The sequence below is a fragment of the Sorghum bicolor genome, chromosome 3 (assembly GCF_000003195.3).
Source record: "Sorghum bicolor cultivar BTx623 chromosome 3, Sorghum_bicolor_NCBIv3, whole genome shotgun sequence".
In the NCBI taxonomy this organism is placed as follows: Eukaryota; Viridiplantae; Streptophyta; class Magnoliopsida; order Poales; family Poaceae; genus Sorghum; species Sorghum bicolor.
Window position 1 is genome coordinate 59,904,462 of NC_012872.2, and position 22,725 is coordinate 59,927,186.

Consider the following 22,725-nt stretch of genomic DNA (forward strand, 5'->3'; position numbering starts at 1 on the left):
CTTGAGGACGTCGTGGCTCTTTCTGCACAGCTGCATCTGAACGTTCTACGAAATGTCTTGCTTCTAAGTTCTCTCTCTTGGTCTGGTCCATTGGAGCAAACTGAAGTGTCTCCATGCCTGCCAGTAACTTATAGAAGTGAAATGTTCATTATATTTTTCATTCAAAAGATGGACACGGAGTTACGGTGTATTTTTATATTGAACAAAAATGACCAGGATGAAAATTTGTAGGTATGGGACACTGTTATAGGTGATGACCCAAGGGCCAGCCCACCTACCCTACCCCTCACGGCAAAGGGATAAGGATTAGGAAAGATATTACTAGTAGATTTGATCAGGTTAGTTCCTTAATTCTAGAGATTATTAGATTCTTATGGGTCAAGTCTTCTTACGTCCTTTGAGTCAAGCAGTGAAGAGAATTGAACTATTCCTCCCTATACTTCTGTGATTCTGTCAAGCGTAGACTACGGCAATGACCTCTCCGGCTCTCCCGTCTATCATCGATCGAGTCGCGGCGAGATTGTAAGCCAGTCCGTGCCTCCAAAATCCAAATGCAGCCAAGCTCCAACCTACGAGAACGTGAGCTGTGCACTGCTGGTTAGCCAACTCGACGCAGCTGAGCAACAATGGTCCGCCGTGAGCGGCAGCGCCGCCGCACTGTCAAGCCGTGCCAGATTGCAAGCTGACTCTGAGTTTTCATCTCCATTCTCATCCTCAGATCCATGGTGCTGTTATCAGGGGCGGATTTAGTATGTATGTGGTCACTAAGGGGCTGTTTGGTTGCTAGCCACACTTTGCCACACTTTACCTTAGGCAAGTTTGACCAAGTTGGCAAGTATTTGGTTGATAACTAAGTTTAGGCATGATTCTTTTGGGCTTCACATGTCATAGAGTTAAAAAGTGTGGCAAGATTCCTTTAGGCATTGCAAAGTGTGGCAACCAATTTGTTAGCCACACTTTTTGTGGCTTGCCACACTTGCCTAAAGTTAGTTGTGGTAAACTATAGCTAGCAACCAAACGTCCCCTAAGTGAACACCTAGAAAAAAAAAAGCAAGTAGCCCTTACAAGTAAGGGAAACTACGGTGCTGTTTTTGCAAGGAAAGTAGCATTTCTCTCACTTGCAAAAATCGACAGAGAAATACAAATTACTGTTTTAACATCATTCGACGTCCCCCACGGTTTGGTAAAAGAGGCATGGTAAAATTCATGGAAGCTCGTATTATTATTTGAGAACTAAAAATCGGAACAAAGTGATGTTGTGAAGACTGGAAGCTAGTTTGAATAGCCATATCATGTATATACTTTCTGTCAAAAGATTTATTTCTATTCGACTTCATTTCCTGTAGCAAAAGTTTATCTTCATATGTACTGATGTATCCAAGTTCCATAAAAAAAATATCAATGTGAAATAATTTACTCTGTATGTTCGAAGAAACAAACACAAAGTGGTGCACAGAGTTTAGCAAGAGGTGATAACAGATTGATTAATTTCATGCAAGGATTAAATGGTGTAGAATCCCATATAGACAGCGTAACGTAGATTTTGTTTATACAATTGTTTGTAGATGACAAGAAAGAGTGTTACAAACAACCACCGTCTAGTTCAGCTTACATTATCCATCTACTACTATACTTTTCTAAGGGGTGGGTGGGGTTAAGTTCAAATTCAGGCTCCATTCTTCACAAGATGCCAGATCTGTCACATGCTGGCAAATTCAAACTTGAGCAGGGTCGCAGGGACGAGGACAAACTTCATGTATTCGAATCCTGCCGCAACTTCTGAGCCCGATCTCTCCAGGAACCTTTTTGCATGGCCAGAACCTAAGGGCATTGTTTCATGAGTGGCTTTGACACACACAGAAATAAACAAAATGACAGGAAAACAAACTTGATAGTATTACTTTGTCGCTGATGAGGGAGCTGCTAGGTTCATCAGCTTCTATATCTTCAACTTTCCCATCTTCATGATTGGTTTTAAGCTCGTCCCCACCAGTTTCAGTATCAACAAATGAAATTGTAGGTACACCAAATATAGCCTCATCATGTGCATCTCTGATTTTATCTTCATGCTTTGACTAGGATAGGTGAAGAACAAGGAATAGGAGAGAGAAAAGCAATAATGGTAAGAATAATGTAAAAAGTGCAGAATATATAACTCATTGCTTTTCACTGTATACCTCCACAGCAGAAAGCCGGAAGCTCTTTCCAATATTCTTCACCAGTGAAGCATCATCATTAGCAACTACAGATACAAAATAAAGATAAATTATAGGATCTGGGTTGCCAAGCAGAACGCATAAATGGCCACATTGTACATATTACTGCACTAAAACCTCACTAAATGTTAAAGCCACCAAGCCATCACAGAAATAGGGCAATCATGTATATCCCATTTTCAACAGTTTGAAGCAGCTCAAGCAGTTGAATTATTCTCCTGATAAAAAGCAGAGGTTCCAGCAGATTGGTTTATCACCAATAAAGAGCAGAGACGCCAAAATAAATTATTCTCCTGCCCAGTAAGCCTGAAAGATACAGTGCTGGCATAAACACTGAACTGCTGAACATGAGGACGGATCTGTTTCCATAAGCCACCCCTATCTGTGCCTATATATACAGGTCTCACGTACTCCTATAGTCAATCTAGTAACTCAGCATATCAATCCTACTTACACAATCAACATCGCCTCATATCTTGTATTAGTTCTCCAGATGATTCTTCAGAGAATGTAATCATATCTAGGAAAGTATTTCATGCTCAGTAGGCTGTTCTGTCACTGTACAGTCAAGGGACAGTCCCTGCATCAATCTAGACCTCTGTGCTATCACTCTAGCAACCAAGAGCTCAAGCTCCCCAAATCCAAACAAAAAGGAAGTTCCTTTTTTCTGCATTGATCGTGAGCCTAAGCTACTCATAAGTCTAGAATGATTGAACTAATGCAGTCAGTGGACATACAAAAACTGAGCATTCTAGATTCACACAAATATATACAAAATGTAGGGGTAGTGCTATTTTGTTGAGCATAAAAACTGAAAAATAAGAGGGCAACTACCAAAACAACAATAACCTCTCTAAGGTTAATATATCTTAGCTTTATTGAGGGAATCTGATAACTTGAATACAGAATGTATTTTAGCAAGAAACATCATGAGATGGTGAAAAGAAAATGACATTGGGCATGTAAAATCAATTGTGTAGCCTTTACTAGTGCTAAAAAGCACTCTACAGCCTAGAAATAAAATCACAAATTATAATTCTAGGGCCTACAAAACCAATCATAGGCAGATGTCTAAAATGATAATACACCAAGTTGAACAATGACTAGATGAATAACCATGTCATGCAAAGCATCATAAGGAACAATCAAGGCTGACATGATGAACAACCAAACAAATGAAAAGCCATATGAAGCAATAATTAAGACAATGCAGCCATGTCAACACTAACCTTCAACGTCATCATTATCTTCATCAAGTGGAGCATCCTTATTAAACTGAAATCTTTCCCACCCCACAGTTGCAGTTCCAAGATTGGAATCTTTTGCAGCTGCCAAACATTGAAAAGGAAAGCAATACAATCTTTTAGAACAATGAAAATATCACCAAGAACCATAAAGATTGTAAACCTATCATGGAGCATGATCAACAGAAGAAATTGCAGCCGCATGCGCATTTCAATGGCATTATGCTAGTGTACCCAAGAGTCAATTTTGAATTTTGGAGCTACATAATATAAGGATAGCTACATATCCAAACAAAAAAAATGCATATAAGCACTGCAGTGCCTAGATTTATGTATAACCATTTTTCACTGAACAAGCTAGCATAGCGAATGCATTGACTTATCTACAATCAGTTTCCAACATTTCTCTACAGTGCAGAATCACATATTCAGTAGAGACATGCTACATTCAAACTAGTAGCCTTTAGTCGATCGAGAAAGGCACCACCCTAGCAGCCTAGCTCATAATAACTGAAAGAGTGATCACCTGTCTCTGCAAGCTGAAGCTTCATCTTTGCTTTAACTCTCTCAGCTGGAGTCTGCAAGAGAATCAACAGTTCATCATTCCAAAAAAACGGGAAGCTAACAAAACAATCGTACAGCAGACATGAATCGAGGAAGCAATATGAGAAGGGCGCGACGCGACCAACCATTTTATCATATCCTTCTATGAGCCGCGAGTAGTCCATTTTGCCTCCATCCCTATCACCGCGACCCTTAGAGCTCTGATGGCCGTCGTCGTGCCGCCACCGCCGATCCCCATGCCGTTCCCACCGACCTTCCGAGTGCGAGCTCCTGCCGCTCCGGCGAGAAGGCGATCTCGAGCCCCGCGACCTAGAGCGCCTACGGGATGCCCTGCGGTCCCTCTCCCTAGACCTGGAGCGGCGCCTGCGCTCCCTCGACCGGGACCTCGACCTCGATCGGCGCCGGCTGGAACGAGACGGGGACCGGGACCTGGACCTGGAGCGGATCCTGGGACGCGACGGAGGCGGTGAACTGGAGCGACGGCGCGGACTGGATGGGGGCCTGGAATGCGGCGGCGGCTGTTTGGAGAGATTAGGGAGTTGGGCGGCGGCAGGGGCTGCGCCAGCGCGAACGAAGCCGGATAGGAAGGAGGAGGCGGTGGGCTTGGAAGGGAAGGCGGCGGCGTCGGATGAGGTGGAGGAGAAGCCAAGCCCCTGCTTGAAGCGGCGGGCACCCTCGCCCTTGCGGTTGAGCTCGTCGTAGTACGCCGCCGCTTTCGCTTCCTCCATTGCCCCGGCGTAGGGGCGTTTTCGGAATATCGTTATTATAAACCCAGTCCAGTGTTATTATTGATTAATTTATGTCCTGAAATTTACGATTATCGCTACACTGCTGGTCACTTTTTATTTGAAGACAGTGTTGAGGTCTACATAATTAACCCTTCGCTCGAAATTATAAGTTATTTCAAAAATTTTAAAAAGTTAAAAGATCTTAAGTTTGATCAAATTTTTATTACAATAATAATAATAATAATAATAATAATAATAATAATAATAATAATAATAAAGTATTATTTTTATTAATTATATTTTTATACTATGTATATTTGATATCATAAATCTTTCTAATTTTATCGATAATTTTGGTTTTAGAATGGCTTATAATTTAGAATAGAGAGAGTAGTCAGGAGTAGCTACTAAATTAGCCCTAATATATAACTAAACAATTCTATAATAATGAAACTAATATCTTAAAAAAATAAGACATGTTGATATTCTTTTAGATAATTATTTTTACTACACAACTAGGTATAGTGTGTCTCTAACTACTCTCTCTGTGTTCCGAAAAGAGTGACGTTTTTTACTTTTGGACATATATTTGATCGTTCGTGTTATTCAATGTTTTTTGTAAATTATAAAATAAATAAATTATTAGTAGAGTATCTCTAATGATAAAATAGATCTTAACAAAATATATAATATTTATATAAAAAATAAATAAGACGAATGATCAAACAAGATGTCTAAAATTCTAAAATGACTCTTTTTTGAGACGGATGGAGTATATAGTAAAATCTATATCTAATTTTGAACAAAGGGAGTAGCTAATAGAAAGTTATTAGCCATCTCGCTCAAAGGACGTAGCTAACTACGTATTACACTTGATTAAAAAACTATATACTCCCTCCATTTCACAAAGAATCTGACTAAAATTATAGAGAAAATTATAAAACTTTATAATATCAAATAAGTATCATATGAAAAATATTGTTAGTGAAGAATTTAATAATACTTAGTTGACATCATAAATGTTATTATTTATCATATAAATTTGGTTAAACTTGAGATAGATTTTTAGAATGTCTTGTAATTTAGGATTGAGGGAGTATTACACTTGGGGCGCCATGGATTTGCGGATAGACACTTGGTTAGCATAAGCATGCTTAGAGCAAGTTTAATAATACATCTCACTTGCTAGCTATAAGGTTTTTGCAGTCTTCTCCCAGCCCGCCCACATAATAATTAGTTATTCACTATTAATACATGGTCCACTTATCTCTCACATTTCTTGGTTTCTTGCCTAAGCTAGCTATAAGCTTACAGTCTGCTTCTTATTTCTCTTCTCTCTTCTCTCCCCACCTCAACATTTAGCCGGCTTACAGTCCACTATAATACTTGCTCTTACAGGCTTGCTTGAGAGGAGCGGGCCTTTTTGCACGCCCAGAGCCTAGCCAAGGAGATTTTTTTATTTTTAGCCTAAATTTGAAACAAATTCCAAATTTAGGCCGGTTTGGAAAAAAAAAATTATAAGTAACCCGTTTGGACCCGCCACCATGCATGGCGGGGCAAATCCACTGCACCCCGCCATGCATGGCGGCGGCGTAGGGCCGCCACATGGCGTTTGACGCCAGACGACTGCTGCCGTGGCTGACCCTAACCCGCCACGTGGCGGCTCTACCCCGCCGTCATGCATGGTGGCGGGTCCAAACGGGTTACTTATAAAATTTTTTTCCAAACCGGTCTAAATTTAGAATTTGTTTCAAATTTGGGCTAAAAATTAAAAAAAATCGCCAAGGAGATGGACTAGGAAGTTCTTAAAAAAAAGAGATGAATTTTCTTCACCTAAAAACTTTTCATCCATCACATCGAATCTTTGAACACATGCATTAAGTATTAAATGTAAAACGAAAACAAAAATCAATTGCACATTTTGTCTCTAAATCTCGAGGCAAATTTTTAAGTCTTAATTAATTTATAATTAGACACTAATTACCAAATAAAACGAAAATACTACGGTAACCAAATTTAAAAAACTTTTGAGAACTAAGCAAGACCTAGAAAACCAAAGGCGCAGAGCCTGCATCTGGCAAAACATACTTAAAGTTTGACTTTACATATTAAAGCTAAATTGAGGTTTTATATGTTAATGGTGCATTTTTGTTTAAACATACTTAAAGTTTGACTTATACAAAACAAAACTAATCTGTAATTTGTTGGGAGTATCCCCTACCCTAGCATTTTGCACAGTGCTGTGTCCGTTCTAACAACAGATATAGTTGCATATGCATGATAATAAAGGCAAATGAACAGTAAATGTGACATTCTTGCTTTCCAAACAGGCAAACCACGAACATTTTCTTTGATTAAATTCAAAGGAGGACGGGAAGCCACGCTCCTCATATGATGTGATAAGTGCTCACAAATGGAATACACAGTAACAAGTTATTCATCAATGAAATATATTTCAGTCTGTCCTGGTGCTGCGTTGCCAGATTCGTAAATCGTGAATTTCCTGACTCGCCTTGATGGATCTGTGACTCGCCTTGATGGAACTGAAGGCGTCACTGACTTGTAATTTTCACTTTTGCAAGTTCAGCTGCCGCACGAGCAGCAGCAGATGCACGGGTGGCAGCTGCTATAGCAGCTCGGGCTTTCTCCAGTGCGTCTGATGAACTTGGGCTGGTGGAGGGCATTTCCTCAGCGGGGGAGTGATGCTCCATGGTTGCCACATTGCCCTTAGTGGCAACACAAGCTCTTGTACCTCCAGCTAGTGAAGTCGGAGACTCGCGAATTTGATGTTTTTCGGCATCAATGACAGGTGAATTCAATGCTGCCAGCTTATCTCTTGAAGCAGAAGCAACTGGTGAGCTCACTGAGCCCTCAATGATAGGTGGCTGGACCTGGTGGACTGAAGATCCTGAGCCGTCCTGCATACCAGCACATAATAAATGAGGTGATCTCTAGATTACTCACATTTCAAACTTAGCTGAACATATTTAGTTCTCGATGGAGTTATGGATGCATATATTTTCTTCTAAACTGCTTCATCAACTGAAACATGTTTACAAAATCATTAGGCCCTGATTCACAGTAAACAGCCAACAAACCTTCTACATTACCAGTAGGCATTGTTTTTGCAGTTCTCATTGTGTTGTGCAGCAACCAAAATTAATCCTCAGACATGGAAATTGTGGTAAGGACGTAAGATTAGACCAAATCCACAAGTCCAAAAAGGGGGAGAACGGACTAGAAATATGGGACACATAACCCTAATGTGACAACGCATGTGGAATATGCAGCCGACAGTCCAAGATTCCTAGCTGAATATTTGATAGAGAAAACAGCGTCTTGTGAGCTAATGGTTTCTCAGGATGAGAGTAAAGGTACACTGAATTCCTTCAACTGGAACACCAAATGGCCTATGTCAAGCCCAACAATGGAAATATCAAACGTGCAGTTCCTCAATTATTATTATTATTATTATAGTTTTTATTCACTATAGAAAGCAGTAATGCAAGCACCTGCTTTGAAGATGTCACATGAAACACCTTTCATATGCATTCATGTCTAATAATCAGGGAATAAGTAATGAGTTAGCAAATGCTACCAGTAGATCTTCATATTTCTTGTTGAATTCTGCTTCAGTATTAGATGAATCCCATTCAATATTGTACTCTTGGGCAATAGCTTTCAAGACTTTTAGCTTTGATTCACCTGATGGAGCCTTCACCGAGAGCTTTTCAATTATCTGTATAAAAGATGCACAATATTTTTGCAAGTGTAAGAGATCCTCATTTTTGTGATCAATCAATTCTTAATTCTGAAATAGAAAAGGCACAATATTTTTGCAAGTGTAAGAGATCCTCATTTTTGTGATCAATCAATTATTAATTCTGAAATAGAAAAGGCACGTGCTAGAGCTTCTACTTACTGTGCGGTTAACACTGCTGTCAGGGCGCAATTCCATAGCGCCAGCGACAAACTCCTTTCCATACTTGGTGGTAAACAAATTACGGAGATGCATTAGCTCAGGCAAGTCTGAACATCTTCCTGATGCAAAGATTATACTGCCAATTGCTTCACGCAGTTCTAAGGGGCATTCCCTGCTCCATCATAAAACTAATAGTTGTTAATCATATTCTGTGACAAAAAAGAATCTTGAGTCATGGCTTAGAAATTGTAATTCGATCGCAATTCATAAAGCAGAACCTACTTTTGGACCTCCACAATAGGGACTCTTGCCAGAACAAATTCACAGAAAAGCTCTATGATCTCGTAGGCAGCCAATATATTTTGCTCCCGAATAATGTGCTCCACCTATGATTAATAATGATATTATTAGAAAATGTTAAGAATAAAAAATGAAAAGTCCAAATTACCCCACCCACACATGCGCGCGAGAGCACACATCTGGTACTGTGTGGCCTTTTTATTTATCAATCTCCACGCTTCGTGTCACAATAAAGTATACAAATCACTTTCAGATGTAACTGAGGGTAAAGAGAGGAGGTTAATCTGCCCCTTAATAAGATTTGTCTTCTTGTTTCTCCTCATACAAGTTGAGTTTTAAGTTCAAATTCTATAAGTGAAAACAAGCATCATAACTTATCTTACACAAATACACTGATTTTTTCGTCATTATTATTAGATAGGTTTTGTATCTATAGGGTTAATTTATTATTAGATGTACTAACCTATCAAAAGTAGTAACGAGATATTTATAATGTGTTTTTCTAATATAAGTTATGTTGCTCTCTACACTTGAACATTTGAACTAAAAACTCAACTTGTAAGAGAAGAGAACCAAAAAAAAGACAAAAGTTATTAAGGGGTAGATTTGACCAATTGAAATGGTTGGGGAGAGGGGGTGTAGATTGAACACAAAAATGGTTCAGGAGGTTATCTAGACAATGTTCATATGTGGAGCGAGTAATTTAGTATTTTTCCAAGAATAAAATAGTGTGAATTATGACAAGGAAACAGCTAAACTCCAACTTACTCGAATCCTTGCAATAGATTCCTGGCCAGTCTGAAGATATTGAACCATTTCTTTGCGCATATTTATTAGTTGTAAGTCCCTCCTGTTGCGCAGCAGCTTGATCCTCGAAATGACGAGATTCAAACATGTTTTACTACATAAACCACAGAAAATAAGTTAATAATAGATCTAAACCACATGAAATTTTGTTTCCTTCGAATCACACCATGCGTGTGAATGGATAACATTGTGAGCACTAGCACGAAGCATCAACTGATACGGAGCACGAACATAGCAATATACAAATTCCTCGTAACCAATGAGAACTTCCATAACTGAAATAAAGTCAGTCATCAAATGCCATTGGCTGTTGTTGAAGCAGTGGATCCATGGCCCCAGGGGTACTTACTAATCTAGTTTTTCCAGCTCAATACTAGTGAATTTTCGTTGGTTCATGGTGGATTCAGATATCTTTACTGAAGCAGCCATCCTTACTACTAAAAATGAAGCTGCCAATCAATATTCCATTACCGTTTCGAATTAAGAGCATATAACATCTTCAACAACATATGGAAGTCCTGAAGCAAGATGTCTTTCATCCTAATTCGCATTTTAGGCATACATTGAATTGCCCCACAACATCTAACATAGGGCATTAAAGTGGCAATTCGCTTTTCTATGAGGGGAAGGGGCAAAGAAAGACTCATATCCTTCGGATATCTCATAAGAAAGCACACTAAAATTGGCGATCTTAGAAAGTTTAAATCCACCCTTTAATCGAAACGGGAAATTACCATTTTGTGCCGAAGGTGGATCGGTTGAAGAGCGAGTTGAGAGACGACATCGCCGGCAGCTTCGCACAAGGCTGACCGCAGATGCACCCGCAGATGTTAACAGCCGACGTCTGTAGCGTGCGAAACAAGGGGGTCGTAAGACCTTTAAAGGTCGACCTCAGAATTAACCCCACTGAGACCTTAAGCTCAAGAAATCTAAGGTTGGTCTCGAGCTTACGGGCCGAACTAAGGTCGCTGAAACCACTGCAGCGCTAGACCACGCTCGCTTGCCGGCGGCGGAGGTGAGAGATCCAGCCCAGCTAGCGCGCACGGGTATGATGGTCGCCGGCTTCGGGTGGAATCTAGCGCAGTCGGGACTCGGGCGTGGTGGGCGACTGCCCGTGCTAAAGCGGTGAGGCAGAGATGTAGGAGGTGCCGCACCGAGGACAATAGCGAGAGGGGCGGCGCCGGGGACGGCGGCGATTGGAGATGTCACTGGAGGAGTCGACGAGTTTTTTTTTTTTTCCCTCGAGTCGACGAGGATGAGGAAAGATGGATGGTTTTTCTTTTATAGCCTTGTTTAGTTAAAAAAAATTAAGTTGGTCAAATCGAATCTTACGTATGGAGTATTAAATATAGATAAAAACAAAGACTAATTACACAGTTATCTGTAATTTGCGAGATAAATCTTTTGAACCTAGTTAGTTTATGATTGGACAATAATTACCAAATACAAACGAAAGTGCTACAATACCCAAAATCCAAAAAGCAGGTGAGGTCTCAAAAACTCTCTTGTTCTCGCTTGCTTCGTCAAATCTCAAAATGACAATTTTGTTCTTCAATCCTTCGATGATCAAAATCATTCTTTGTTCGAGAGAAATAATTAATGAGTCAACAGATTCATTCCAAATAGCAAAAATTAGAATTCTTGATCCCTCCTAATCTCCTCTTTCAATTTGAGGATCAACAAAGGTATTTTTATTGTCATCTTCAGATATTTACCATTTCAAAATATTTTTGATTTAGTTCTCTACTAATACATCTTTCTATATAAAATTAGTTATTTATGCGACTATCTATATTAAGCACCCATGGTTGAATGGTTAAAGTGCTCAAGTCATCATTGGTAAATTTGCGTGCTCAATTCCTAGACATTTCATAAGTGTATCTATGAATTGTGTTCATCATCCATACATAACGAATTGGTATAGTATATTTAACAAGTCAAATTTGTGTCGATAGTGAAACTCAAAACATAGAAGAGAATGTTGATTTGTGGATGGAATCAAATATGCATTACTTACATAAAAGAGTCCTCATTATTGAGAAAGAGTAAATATATTTTTAGTGTCGAATCAAAACGAGATTCACTAACATATAAATAAAGCGTTGGGTCGAAATCTTCTTTTATGTTAAGGTACTAGTTGTGAATAGCAATCGATTACCTAGAAAGGGTAGAAGAATGAGAACTAATGAGACTCAAGGATAAAAGAATAACACCTATTGTGGGACATACTATGCACTAAAGACATATGATCGTTATTCTTTGACCAGGTCATTCAATTTCACTTCTAGATAGAAAAATGAACCAAAGGAGAAATGTTTTCGGATAGTTTTGGGGCCAAAGCAATCGACACCACTTGTCATGCATCAAATAGATTCTATTGCCATAGAAGAAGACACCTTGTGATTGCTCATTAGAAGAAAGCTAAACATCTCATGTTTTTGGATGTTTGGTCTCAAATGCTACGTTGATAAAGGGAACCTGATTATCCATTTGAAAGAATGTATGATGAAGGATTTCTTCTTGATATCCATCAAATAGCAAAGCTTATGTATGAAAAAAGACTCATGATAGTGTTGAACAGGTGCATGATATTGTTGAAGAAACAAGTGGCTCACAAATTGAATAAGAAAATCTTGATGATGTGAGAAGCATCAAGTTGAGGAAAGCCATTTAAAGTTGAAGACCATGTCAATTTGTGATGTCAAGCCAAAAAGTGAAAGATGATTCAATAAGAGATATTCCATCAAGCTCAATCATAATATTTATCTTTAAGCTAGTTCAATTGGTAGTTAGAGTTAGTCAAGCTAAGTTCAGAGTTATAAAATAAAATAAAATAGTCTTTAAAAATATGATAGTTTTTTTGTAAGACGATAAGTTATCAATATATTATCTTCTCTATTTTACTTGAGTACTTTATTGTTGTAGTAGTTCTGAAATTATTTAGACCTTAGTTGTATAACTATGGTTATTGACTTTTCTTTAACATAAGTTTCCTCGTTCGTATCAAATATGCTCTAATTTATTCTATAGCGGGAGACTAGAGTAGTATCTTTATAGTGTAAACATGGTGTTTATATATATATATATATATATATATATATATATATATATATATATATGGTTTGCTCCATGACTGTGTGGTAGCCAGCAGGTGGTGACAGTCTTATCTAGCCTATGTAATCCACCACATTTAGGTTGATTCTTAAAATTTAAGGCTCTTTATGCAATAACTTAGCATCATTCTCATCCCCTTTTTCATTGCTCTTTTGGGTCGTACCTCGAAGTGGTATAGAAGTTTGGTTGTACTATAATTTTATAATCTTGGTTGTATTTTTTAATTTTTAAACCCTAAACCCTAGATAAGAGATAAGAGCTTAAAAACCTTAGTACTCACTTGTTATCTTCCCAACTAGCTATGCCGTTCTTTATTTAGTTTGTATTTTTTTTCTATCATCGCATTACTTTATATCATCCTTTACCCACTAGACTTTGGTAGCAGGTGAGTGTGATACAGTCAAGGAAACTATATTTATCAATATATGCTTAGCCACAGTTTCCTCTAAGGATACAAATATGACACTTTGGAATATTCTCGAATAAATTGTTATAACGATATTCATTGTGCTTGTGAAATTACCTAGTTGAATAGTAGCTAGTCCCTCCATCTCAAAATACTGTGCATCTCGCTTCTCGAGAAGTCAATCTTTTTAAATTTAACTAGTAACAAATAAAATTACATCAACATTTATGTATCTAAATAAGTTTATTATAAGAATATATTCTATAATTAATCTAATAATACTTATTACACAGAATAATTATTAACAATTTTTATATATTTTGTTAAACCTAAACAGATTTAACTCAGTAAATGAGATGGCCTAGACAGATGGAGTATGTCACTGCCTACGTCACTGGAATAGTCAAGCTGAGTAGGTTCTCTATGGCAGCTCATGCCATATATTATGCTTTGACATAGGACATATGTATGGGTACGACCTTAGATTTTTCATTCGACTAGAGTATTTCCAGATAAATACTATGCTATAAACAGCTATTCTACCAATAGAACTGGTATTGTCCTTGAGGGGGAAAACCCCGAATGGGTACCAATCTTCTTGGCAGATTACATTAGATCTTGGTTTGAGGATTGGACCATGGTTGCAAAAAAAAAAAAGAAAGAAAGAAAGAAAGAAATTATACAGTGCGGTGTCCGCAATTACGGCAAAAACACTTAACAACGTCAAGATAGCAAACACAAAATTAATTAAATTCGAGAGATACTTATTCTGTGCACACCATGGCAAAATTAAACTATAGTCCCGTAGTACCCTAAGAAACTATAAATCCAAAACAATGGATGAGGACATGAGAGGCTATAGACACAAGTTATTTAACAGTGTGAATCTAGCCATGAAATGATGTCGCTAATGGCAGTTGAAATCCGTTCATCTGGCTCTCCCTCTAAGATTGAGTGGTAGCTGCCTTCATAGAGCTTGAGGGTCTTGTCCTTCGCGCTGGCTTTCTCATAAAGGAATTTGCTGACTTGAGGATCGGTTACCATGTCTGCGGCTCCATGAAGAATCAGCAATGGGGAGGAGATCTATATAAGAAATTAGGAATATCATAAAAGTGTTTTTGTGTTAGGTACTTCAACGAGAAGGCATGTGTACATATAAAAAACAACGAGAACAAATGCAGAGGTCTCATGACTTGCATCCAGATCATGTTAAAACAATATAAAACAGAGAGATCCAGATCCATGAGAAAAAAGTGCAAGCGATAGTGACCTTCTCCAACTGTGATTCAATGTCCTTCGTGGCTTTTAAAAGTTCGACTGCTGTTCTTAATCTCATTTGGTCAGAATATGAGATGGCATTGTACTCAGCCTGAAAATGAAAATGCCAAAGTAAATAACTTCAATAAATATTTCAATCAGCAGTGATGTATTGTTTCATTTTCTAAACTATTACTGGAAGGTCATGGCAAACAAGGCAGATTGCACGAGACTTACTATTGCACAAACTAACCCATGCAAGGTACATATTATTAAAATACTGCAGAGAAGAGATGCAAACCACAAAATGCACATGGATAATAGGATATACGCTAGACGTTACATTACATTCGTGCAAATCAAGTTGAAGATAATAACTTCGCCTCAGGAAACTATGCAAGTAACTTACTACTTTCCTTTTCCTTGGATCTCTAAATGCCAAATCCCCTATATCTTTCTGCGGAAATAACTTCGCCTCAGGAAGAAGACATGACAATATGCTCAGTGCCTTCAATACAGGTGCAGGTGGTGTTACATCTTCTGAAATCTTGCCAAAGAGAAGCCAATCTTATAAAATCACTGAACAACAGAATGAGGAGACAAAAATAAATCAAGTACGCATATCCTTGGGCTTTAAAAACATGCAAAAGGACCTCAAAGAGAGATTCCAACACCAGTTTCTAGCTATCTTGAAAGATAAGTGAAGAAAATCTAGATAATTTCTTCATGCATTCTTCAGATTCTGGAAATATGCTATGGTTGCAAGAAAAATTGAATTTGGCATTGATTTAGTAGTTATTAGTAACTATGAAATAAATTGTTTTGCAAACGTATCAATAAGAAGTCACTTCTTGACCAGCAGCTCCCAAATTTCACCTAGCACTATATTTCCACCTACGGCCAACTGTGAACTACAATCCACTATTGCGAGCTAGCACAAGTCATGATTGGATAGTTAGTGGACAGTGAAAAATATGCACCTTATACTAACACAAACAAAAGGATGCGATTGTGTGATGACCTAATCTGATGATAATTGGGACTTTGAGAAATACCTTGCACATAGGTGCGACAAGAAGCACACCGTCCCATTCTTTTTGTTGCTTTAAGTGTACTTTCAGGGCAACTGCACCTCCCATTGACTGTCCTAAGAGAAAGTGTGGCAGCTCACACACTTCCTTCATGCCTGAACATTAATGGTCATTATACCATGATGCAAAGACTATATAATTACGAATCTACTCTTATATACAGAAGATAAGCCCAAAAAACCTCTTATTCGTGCATACTGTTCAATGACATGGTCCACCATTCCATCAAAGCTTGCAATATAGCCATGGAGACCATATGACATGCCAAAACCAGGATAATCCATAGCATAAACTGCATAACCAGCAGCAGCTATCCTCTTAGCAATCCCTGTAATCTCAAGCTTGTTAATAATAATTAATAAACATGCAGGCAAAGGAATGAAAAATGCAAATCAATACATAACAGAACAAGTAATGTCACCTTCAAAAAAGAAAGTGCAGGTATCCCCATATCCATGGCAGAAGAAAAGTGCAGCCTTAATTGCAGTGCCCTCTCTTGGCAGCCAGCTCTTCCAGAATATTTCAACGCCCTTTGAATTGGTCTGGTAATTCTACAGTAACAAGCAGTATCTATCAATACCCAAAGCAAGGAAAGAAGCTCTTGAATCATTTAATGGGCATGGTAAAGCTAGATTGTGCAACAGAAAGCATGTATGTGCCATTTCATTTCAGTGAGGGAACTACTTCTACTTGAACGTTGAGTGCAAGTTCAATTCAGAAATCCCATCATGCCCGTACCTCTTCCATCTGGATTTCCTTGGGAGCCATCTGCAAAATGAAAAGTAGGACACAGAAAGTGAGAAAAATGGGCCAATTGATATCATATGAACCAGTATTACAAGGATACGAAATTAGCAATTGGAACTCAATAGCCGATGCAGATGGTTCATCATGTTCTCAGAAGAGAACTTGGAATTGTATAAACCTGATTAAGACAAGAGATAGGCGAGACAATATGACGAGTTGACAACTCCGGTTATACTGTGAAGAGTCCATCCGACTCGGACTGCATAAGGGTACTGCAAATTGCACACTGAAGAATAGTGCTGCTCATTTCTGGAACTCAATTTGTTGGGCATGCAGCGGATCCTACCAGTTGAGAAAATTCTGCTCTCACCTAAATGAGGTGGCAAGCTCCGCAGTACTGGAAGCGTTCGACCATTTTCCAACAAGTAATTCCGACAACTGAACCTCCGCGACAGCGTACGAGATCAAATCAAAGCTAGGAGCGACCGGCTCGCACATCGAACCTTGAAGAGGCAGTGGTCGAGCGTGGGGAGCACGGGCGCGAAGGCGGCCCGCACCCGGCGCCGCGCGGGAGCCCAGTCCAGGCTCTGCGCCGCGGCGGCCCTCAGGTCGTCGCTCGCGCCCTCCAGCGTCCGCTCCCGATGTGCGCCCTTCGCCGCAGCTCCCACGACCACGGCCCGCGGGCGAGGCGGCGCAGCAACGGCGACGCGCGGGCCCGACCCTGCTGCGATCCGGTGCGAGATCGCCGCCATGTGAGGAGGCATGCGCGCGTGCGGTGTGCCTGCTCGGCCGGCCGGCTTGTCGATCGGGGCTGTGGCCTGCGCGCACGTGCTGCTGCGCTCTGCTTGAGACGGAATTTCTCGCGTGGCGTTGCCGGCTTTGCCGTGGGCAAGTGGGTGCTTGTTTTTTTTTTTTTTTAACCCTTGGCCATGTCTGGGAGCTGGCCACTCCGCTCATCGGGAGTCGCCTTGCAGTTGCAGAGGCTTGTTTGACTTTGACCCTCCGCGTTTCTGAGCACGGTCGCACAGAGCAGCAAGGGCGTCGTGTTGGGCTGAGAAATGGGCCGAAGAAGCACGGGCTTCCCTAGGATAATCACAGGAGGATGCAAGGCCTGCGCGGAGGACAGCTTACGGCCTGCGCGGAGGACAGCTTACGGCCTGCGCGGCGCGCGCACAAGCTGACTCCGTGGACCTAGGTCCTAGCCTAGCAGAAACTTGCGCAAATGTTCATAGCTCAAGTATATTTTACCAGGTACATTCTTCAAGCTTTCAAAATTAATATAAAGCAAAAATTATGAACGGTTTCGAACGAAAAAGATAATCTTTCAAATATAAAAAACGAATACTACCTTGAACATGAGTTTTAAGTTAAAACTATAAATCTAAACATTTGTGCACTATGTACTTAAGCCTCGTTTGGCACAACTCGCTTTTAAAGTGGTTTTTTTTGTTAGCTCAATGAGCAGATGCACTGGTGAAGATGAGTTGATTGATTTCCTTTTGGTGGAATCTGCTTATCCGGGTCTCCTTTGCTGACTTCATAAATCTTAAGTCTCCTTTGTTGACTTTATGAATCTCGAGATCGTATGACTTAGTTCTTCGGGAGTGCTAATAAGAGTAGAGTTTATACATGCGCGGAGGCAGCTATGTGGCAAGGATTGGTTGTTGACTTACCTAAAATTTGTACAAAAAACTATATGTTATGTATATATACACGTGAAATACACCAATACATGGCTGTTGTATGGCTGAATCTAGTGGTTGGGCTGGTGCCTAGTGGGCCTGATGGAGTGATAAATTGGTGATCAATCATCTACGTAATCTTTATTTAGTAAGGTATTTTAAGTGCCAATGCTTTATTTTTGGATTTCCATTTTATTTGCTGATCACAAAGAAATGTATATGTATACATTTATATAGTGTTCTAATGAGCTCATACATAGTTACATTATTCATATTTAACCAATTGATCTTCATGATTTTGCCACATCTAAAATTATTCCTGCCTCCGCCACTAGGTTTATGTACGTATATTCATAGGAATGAGTGCATGTGCGTGTTGTGGACGTCTACATTGTGTATTTTTTAAAAAAAAGTTAGAGCATCTTGAAATGTTTTCTATAATTTACTTGCCAAATCAATAATTTTTTTATGAAACTAAACCAATAACTTTAGAAAGTTAACAAAACAGGTAGGGACTTTAAATTTTCTTCCTCTCCAATAATTTCCTATATAAACTTCCTAAAACAAAAAAGGCCAGTTTTGTGCTGCAATTCTAGGTAGCCAGCAGACGTCGCTGTCTCTCCATATAAATACAATGAAACCTATTTACATACGCGAGAATAAATATAGTTAGTACAACTATCAGTGCAAAAGATAAAAGTTATAAAAGAATAACATAACAATGACCTTATCTTGAATAATACGTTTACTTTTATTCTTAAGCACAATTTAGTTGTAGCATCCACAGAACTTGTTTACTTCTACTAAAATAGTCAACCATCTATGCATGAAAGAACACTCAGTGTGATCTAATAGACATTGAAATTCTCTTTCAAAAGTTACCACGAGTTGGTTCCGCATTTCCACTCACTTGATCTTGCGCCAAAATAAAAAAAAAAGAGTAAAGTCTACCATCGATCCTAAATTTGTACTGTCGTGTCATCTCGATCCTTAAACTTACAAATTGAGCGTTTAGGTTCTTGAACTTGTTCGTCTGTTTCATCTCGGTCCCTAAACTTGTCCAACTGAGTCATCCCAGTTCCTAAACTTAGAAATCACCCATTGAAGTCCTCAAATTTATTTTGTTGTGTTATCTTGGTCCCTAAACTTGTTTTTGAGGACGTCTAGGTCAAAACAAAGCGATCTAAAAACTCTATATCAAAAATAATTTATAACTTTTTCATATGAACTCGAATAAAGACAAAATTTATATCAAAGTTGTAGCTCTCAACGGGATCTACAACTTTTTAGTTGAAATGTTTTTTATTTGAAGTCATTTAGTGTCACAAAATTTGATTTTAAATTTTAAATTTTAAAATATATAAACTTACAAAAATTATTTTGGGATCCTAAATGATTTTAGTTTAAAAACTTTTTAACTATAAAGTTATAGATCACATTGCTAGGTATAATTTGATGCAAAATTTATCTTCATTTGAGTTCATATAGAGTTTTTAGATTTGTTCTGTGTTTGGCTCAGATGAGACTTAAAAATAAGTTTAGGGACTGAGATGACACAACTGAATAAGTTTGAGGACTTATATGGGAGATTTCCAGGTTTGGGGACCAGGATGACATAAACGAACAAATTTAGGTACATAAACGATCATTTTGCGAGTTTAGAAACCGAGATAACACACCCGAACAAGTTTAGGGACCGGTGAGAGTGTGTTTTATACTTTTCTCTCAAAACTTTTTTTAGATAATAAAAAATTATGGCTTCAATCCTCCTCGAGAAGAGGCATCAGCCCAACGATAAAATTTAGAACACTTGCAATAGTTTTATATTATCAATTATCGGTAAACAGAAAATAAATGGCGATACCTGTTGACAGGTTCCGGTCTCCATGAACTCAGCTTGGGCCTTGTTTAGTTTACTCTAAAAACCAAAAAAACTTCAAAATTTTCTGTCACACCGAATCTTAGGACACATGCATGAAATATTAGATACAGAGAAAAACAAAAACTAATTGCACAGTTTACCTTGTTGAGAAATGCTCTCCGGCACTCCCTAGCAGCACGATGCTCGAAGTGTCTCCTCACGCGCTGCAGTGAGTAGCCTGGATATTGCAGAGAACGGGCTCGGTGCCCTAGAACGATAGTTGGGGACAATAGGTGGGAATAGTAAATGATCTTTTTCTCTCGCCTTCTCAAGAGCAGTTACATTCCCCTTATAAAGGACACGGATACCGTTCTAGGACTATTACAAAATGCCCCGACGGTAGGGTAATATTCTGGCATATTCTCTCATTACAGCCTCCTGTCTACGAGTTACTTGAGTAAATTCACACCGCGAGCTCCACATGCACCTCCCGCTTGGGACTCCAGCTTGTCGGGACTCGATCCTCCGGTTGGCAGCCGAACCCTCGGCACAGAGGCGCCGAAGGTTCCTCAGCTCAGGGGCGCCAAAGGTTCCTTGTTGTCCTCGCCGCATCCTCAGATATGCTTCCGCTTATCCTTCGACACGGGGGAAATCCGAAGGTCCCCTCTTTCATTCCTCGCGGCCTCCGCCACCGGTTGGGTTCCTGTTATTCACAAAACATCATACACGACGCGTTACTGTTAGCTCCGCCTAAGATCTTCGTACCATAACGTCCGAAGGATCACGGGATGGAGGTTTATGATGAAGGCAATCCTCCGAAGCGACCAGGCAGGGGAAGGCAAGGTTGAGCCCCAAATAGTTCCCCCCTTTTGAGCTTATTGGCACTCCTGCGGGCCACATGCTCAAAAACTTGCTATGCGGCGGAGGTTCTGAGCATGGCTGGTGCCTTCCCCCTGGTGCGCATGATGTGTCCATTGGGCGCTGTTGCAATCGATTGTTGTAGACATTCTCCGCTGGTTGCATCCTCCGCTGATTGTAGTTTACAGTTGCAGCAAGTAGCCATTGGGAAATTTTCCTCCGTTGATAGCGCGGCGTAGTTTGCGCAAAGAGCCGTTGGGGGATTTTCCTCCGCTGATAGCGCGGCGTAGTTTGCGTAAAGAGCCGTTGGATTCTCCTTTTCCTTTGCTGATAGTCGTTGCGTCCTCGGCATCGCAACCGTCGCGGAGCCGCAGACCTCCCCCTATAAAAGGGGGCGTGGGGGTGGCGTGTTTTCTCACTCTTGCCTCTTAGCGCCTGCCTCAAGTCCTTCGTAGCCCTTGCCTTAGCTTCCTAAGCGCTTGAGAGAATCCTTCGTAGCCTCTGCCTTAGCTTCCTGAGCGCTTGAGAGTGTTTCTGCACTACCTTGGGGTATACCCACGGTAGTAGTTTATCGGTAGACGGTGCGCAAACTACGAACTCGATGGTGACGCAAGACTCGGACAAGCTTTTTATCCAGGTTCGGCCGCCGAGTTGGCGTAATACCTACGTCCTGCGTCTGGTTGTATTGATTTGTGTTGAGAGAATCGTATGTGATGTGTCCTCTAGGGGACCCCTGCCCCTCCTTATATATCCTGAAGGGACAGAGTTACAAGCAAAGTATCCTATTTGGTACAAAATCTTGTAGCCTTGCGGTGCACGCCGACCAGTCGTGCGCCGCACGTCTTCATCTTGTGGGCCGAGCCACCTCTGATGGTGCGGCCCATATAGGCCCATGAGGGTATAGGGGTTTATACCCCCACAGCTAGTCCCCGAGCACCATGTATTATGATGTAACACGCCGTCTTGAGCTTCTTCGATCAGTGAGGCTTGACGTCTTCAATAAGCAGGAAAGTCGCCCAAACAGTTGCAACGGTATTTTGACCAACTCAAAAGACAGTTGATCAACATTGACATCGAAGAAGCAGGTTGTTCGAAGAATGCATGGTGCTCTAAAAAAGATTTCTTTCCTGGTGAAGTGTGCTCACTTTACTTTTCTAAAAAGTATAGACCTCAAAAAAGCAAGCATATTCACCGCAAGGTGAAGTGTGCCCACTTAGTCCCCGAGCCTGGTAGTAGGTGACGTAGGCACGTGGTGCCAGGGTCAAAAGAAAAGTCCTCAAAGAAATTTTGAGACTGAGATGCATCGCTAGATGCATCGTACCGATGTAGTCCCCGAGCTTGCTGGAAGGCGAAGTATGAGCTTTGTAGCAAGGTCTAAAAAATTGAATTTACCAGTCCCCGAGCATATCATGCTCGTCTGCAATTGAATAGACTAATCGACCAGTCTCCGAGCATATAACGCTCGATGGTCGGTACAGTCCCCGAATTCTTAAATTGGTGGGCTGGTCGACCAGTCCCCGAGCGTATAATGCTCGGTGGTCGGTGCAGTCCCCAAGTTCTTAAATTGGTGAGCTGGTCGACCAGTCCCCGAGCGTATAGTGCTCGGTGGTCGGCACAGTCCCTGAGCACGTCGTAGGGACCGGTGGCGTAGGGAATAGTCGACGAGTCCCCGAGCGTAGCTCGTCGACTGGGCCAAACCCCTGAAAAATAAATATAAAGAATAGGTAGTACATGATGTATAAATAAACTTTAGATAAAAATCAGTACTGAGATAAGTTTTAGATTTTTTGTTATAAAATTAGCACAAGTAGTTAATTCATCCTAGAGCTTGTACCAGCTCTGGTCTAGCCAACAATCAGCATGAGGTGCGGAACCTAGACACGCGTGGGATTGCCAGCCTCGCCAGAGAGCTACTGCCGACCACCCGG

The 22,725-nt window shown here is 40.3% G+C and overlaps 3 protein-coding genes across 4 annotated transcripts; all 3 read right to left on the reverse strand.

Moving 5' to 3' along the window:
- On the reverse strand, positions 1,459-4,792 carry LOC8063079 (serine/arginine repetitive matrix protein 2). Its single transcript, XM_002458288.2, has 6 exons — positions 4,150-4,792; positions 3,987-4,038; positions 3,446-3,544; positions 2,178-2,242; positions 1,902-2,075; positions 1,459-1,821 (listed from the first exon to the last, which is right to left on the reverse strand). Exons 1-6 carry the CDS (start codon positions 4,750-4,752, stop codon positions 1,753-1,755), a joined length of 1,062 nt encoding a protein of 353 aa, XP_002458333.1. The 5' UTR covers positions 4,753-4,792; the 3' UTR covers positions 1,459-1,752.
- LOC110434093 (IST1-like protein) lies at positions 7,047-11,049 on the reverse strand. Of its 2 annotated transcripts, none has more exons than XM_021457788.1 (7): positions 10,733-11,049; positions 10,516-10,625; positions 9,743-9,875; positions 8,957-9,060; positions 8,675-8,846; positions 8,351-8,491; positions 7,047-7,670 (listed from the first exon to the last, which is right to left on the reverse strand). In XM_021457788.1, exons 2-7 carry the CDS (start codon positions 10,563-10,565, stop codon positions 7,305-7,307), a joined length of 966 nt encoding a protein of 321 aa, XP_021313463.1. In that variant the 5' UTR covers positions 10,566-10,625; positions 10,733-11,049; the 3' UTR covers positions 7,047-7,304. The 2 variants fall into 2 exon arrangements, with proteins under 2 accessions (XP_021313463.1, XP_021313464.1); XM_021457789.1 differs by having other exon boundaries at positions 10,516-10,657.
- On the reverse strand, positions 13,975-17,328 carry LOC110434113 (caffeoylshikimate esterase-like). The gene is made up of 8 exons (XM_021457836.1): positions 16,900-17,328; positions 16,388-16,417; positions 16,071-16,200; positions 15,831-15,977; positions 15,614-15,744; positions 14,968-15,105; positions 14,572-14,670; positions 13,975-14,384 (listed from the first exon to the last, which is right to left on the reverse strand). Exons 1-8 carry the CDS (start codon positions 17,158-17,160, stop codon positions 14,175-14,177), a joined length of 1,146 nt encoding a protein of 381 aa, XP_021313511.1. The 5' UTR covers positions 17,161-17,328; the 3' UTR covers positions 13,975-14,174.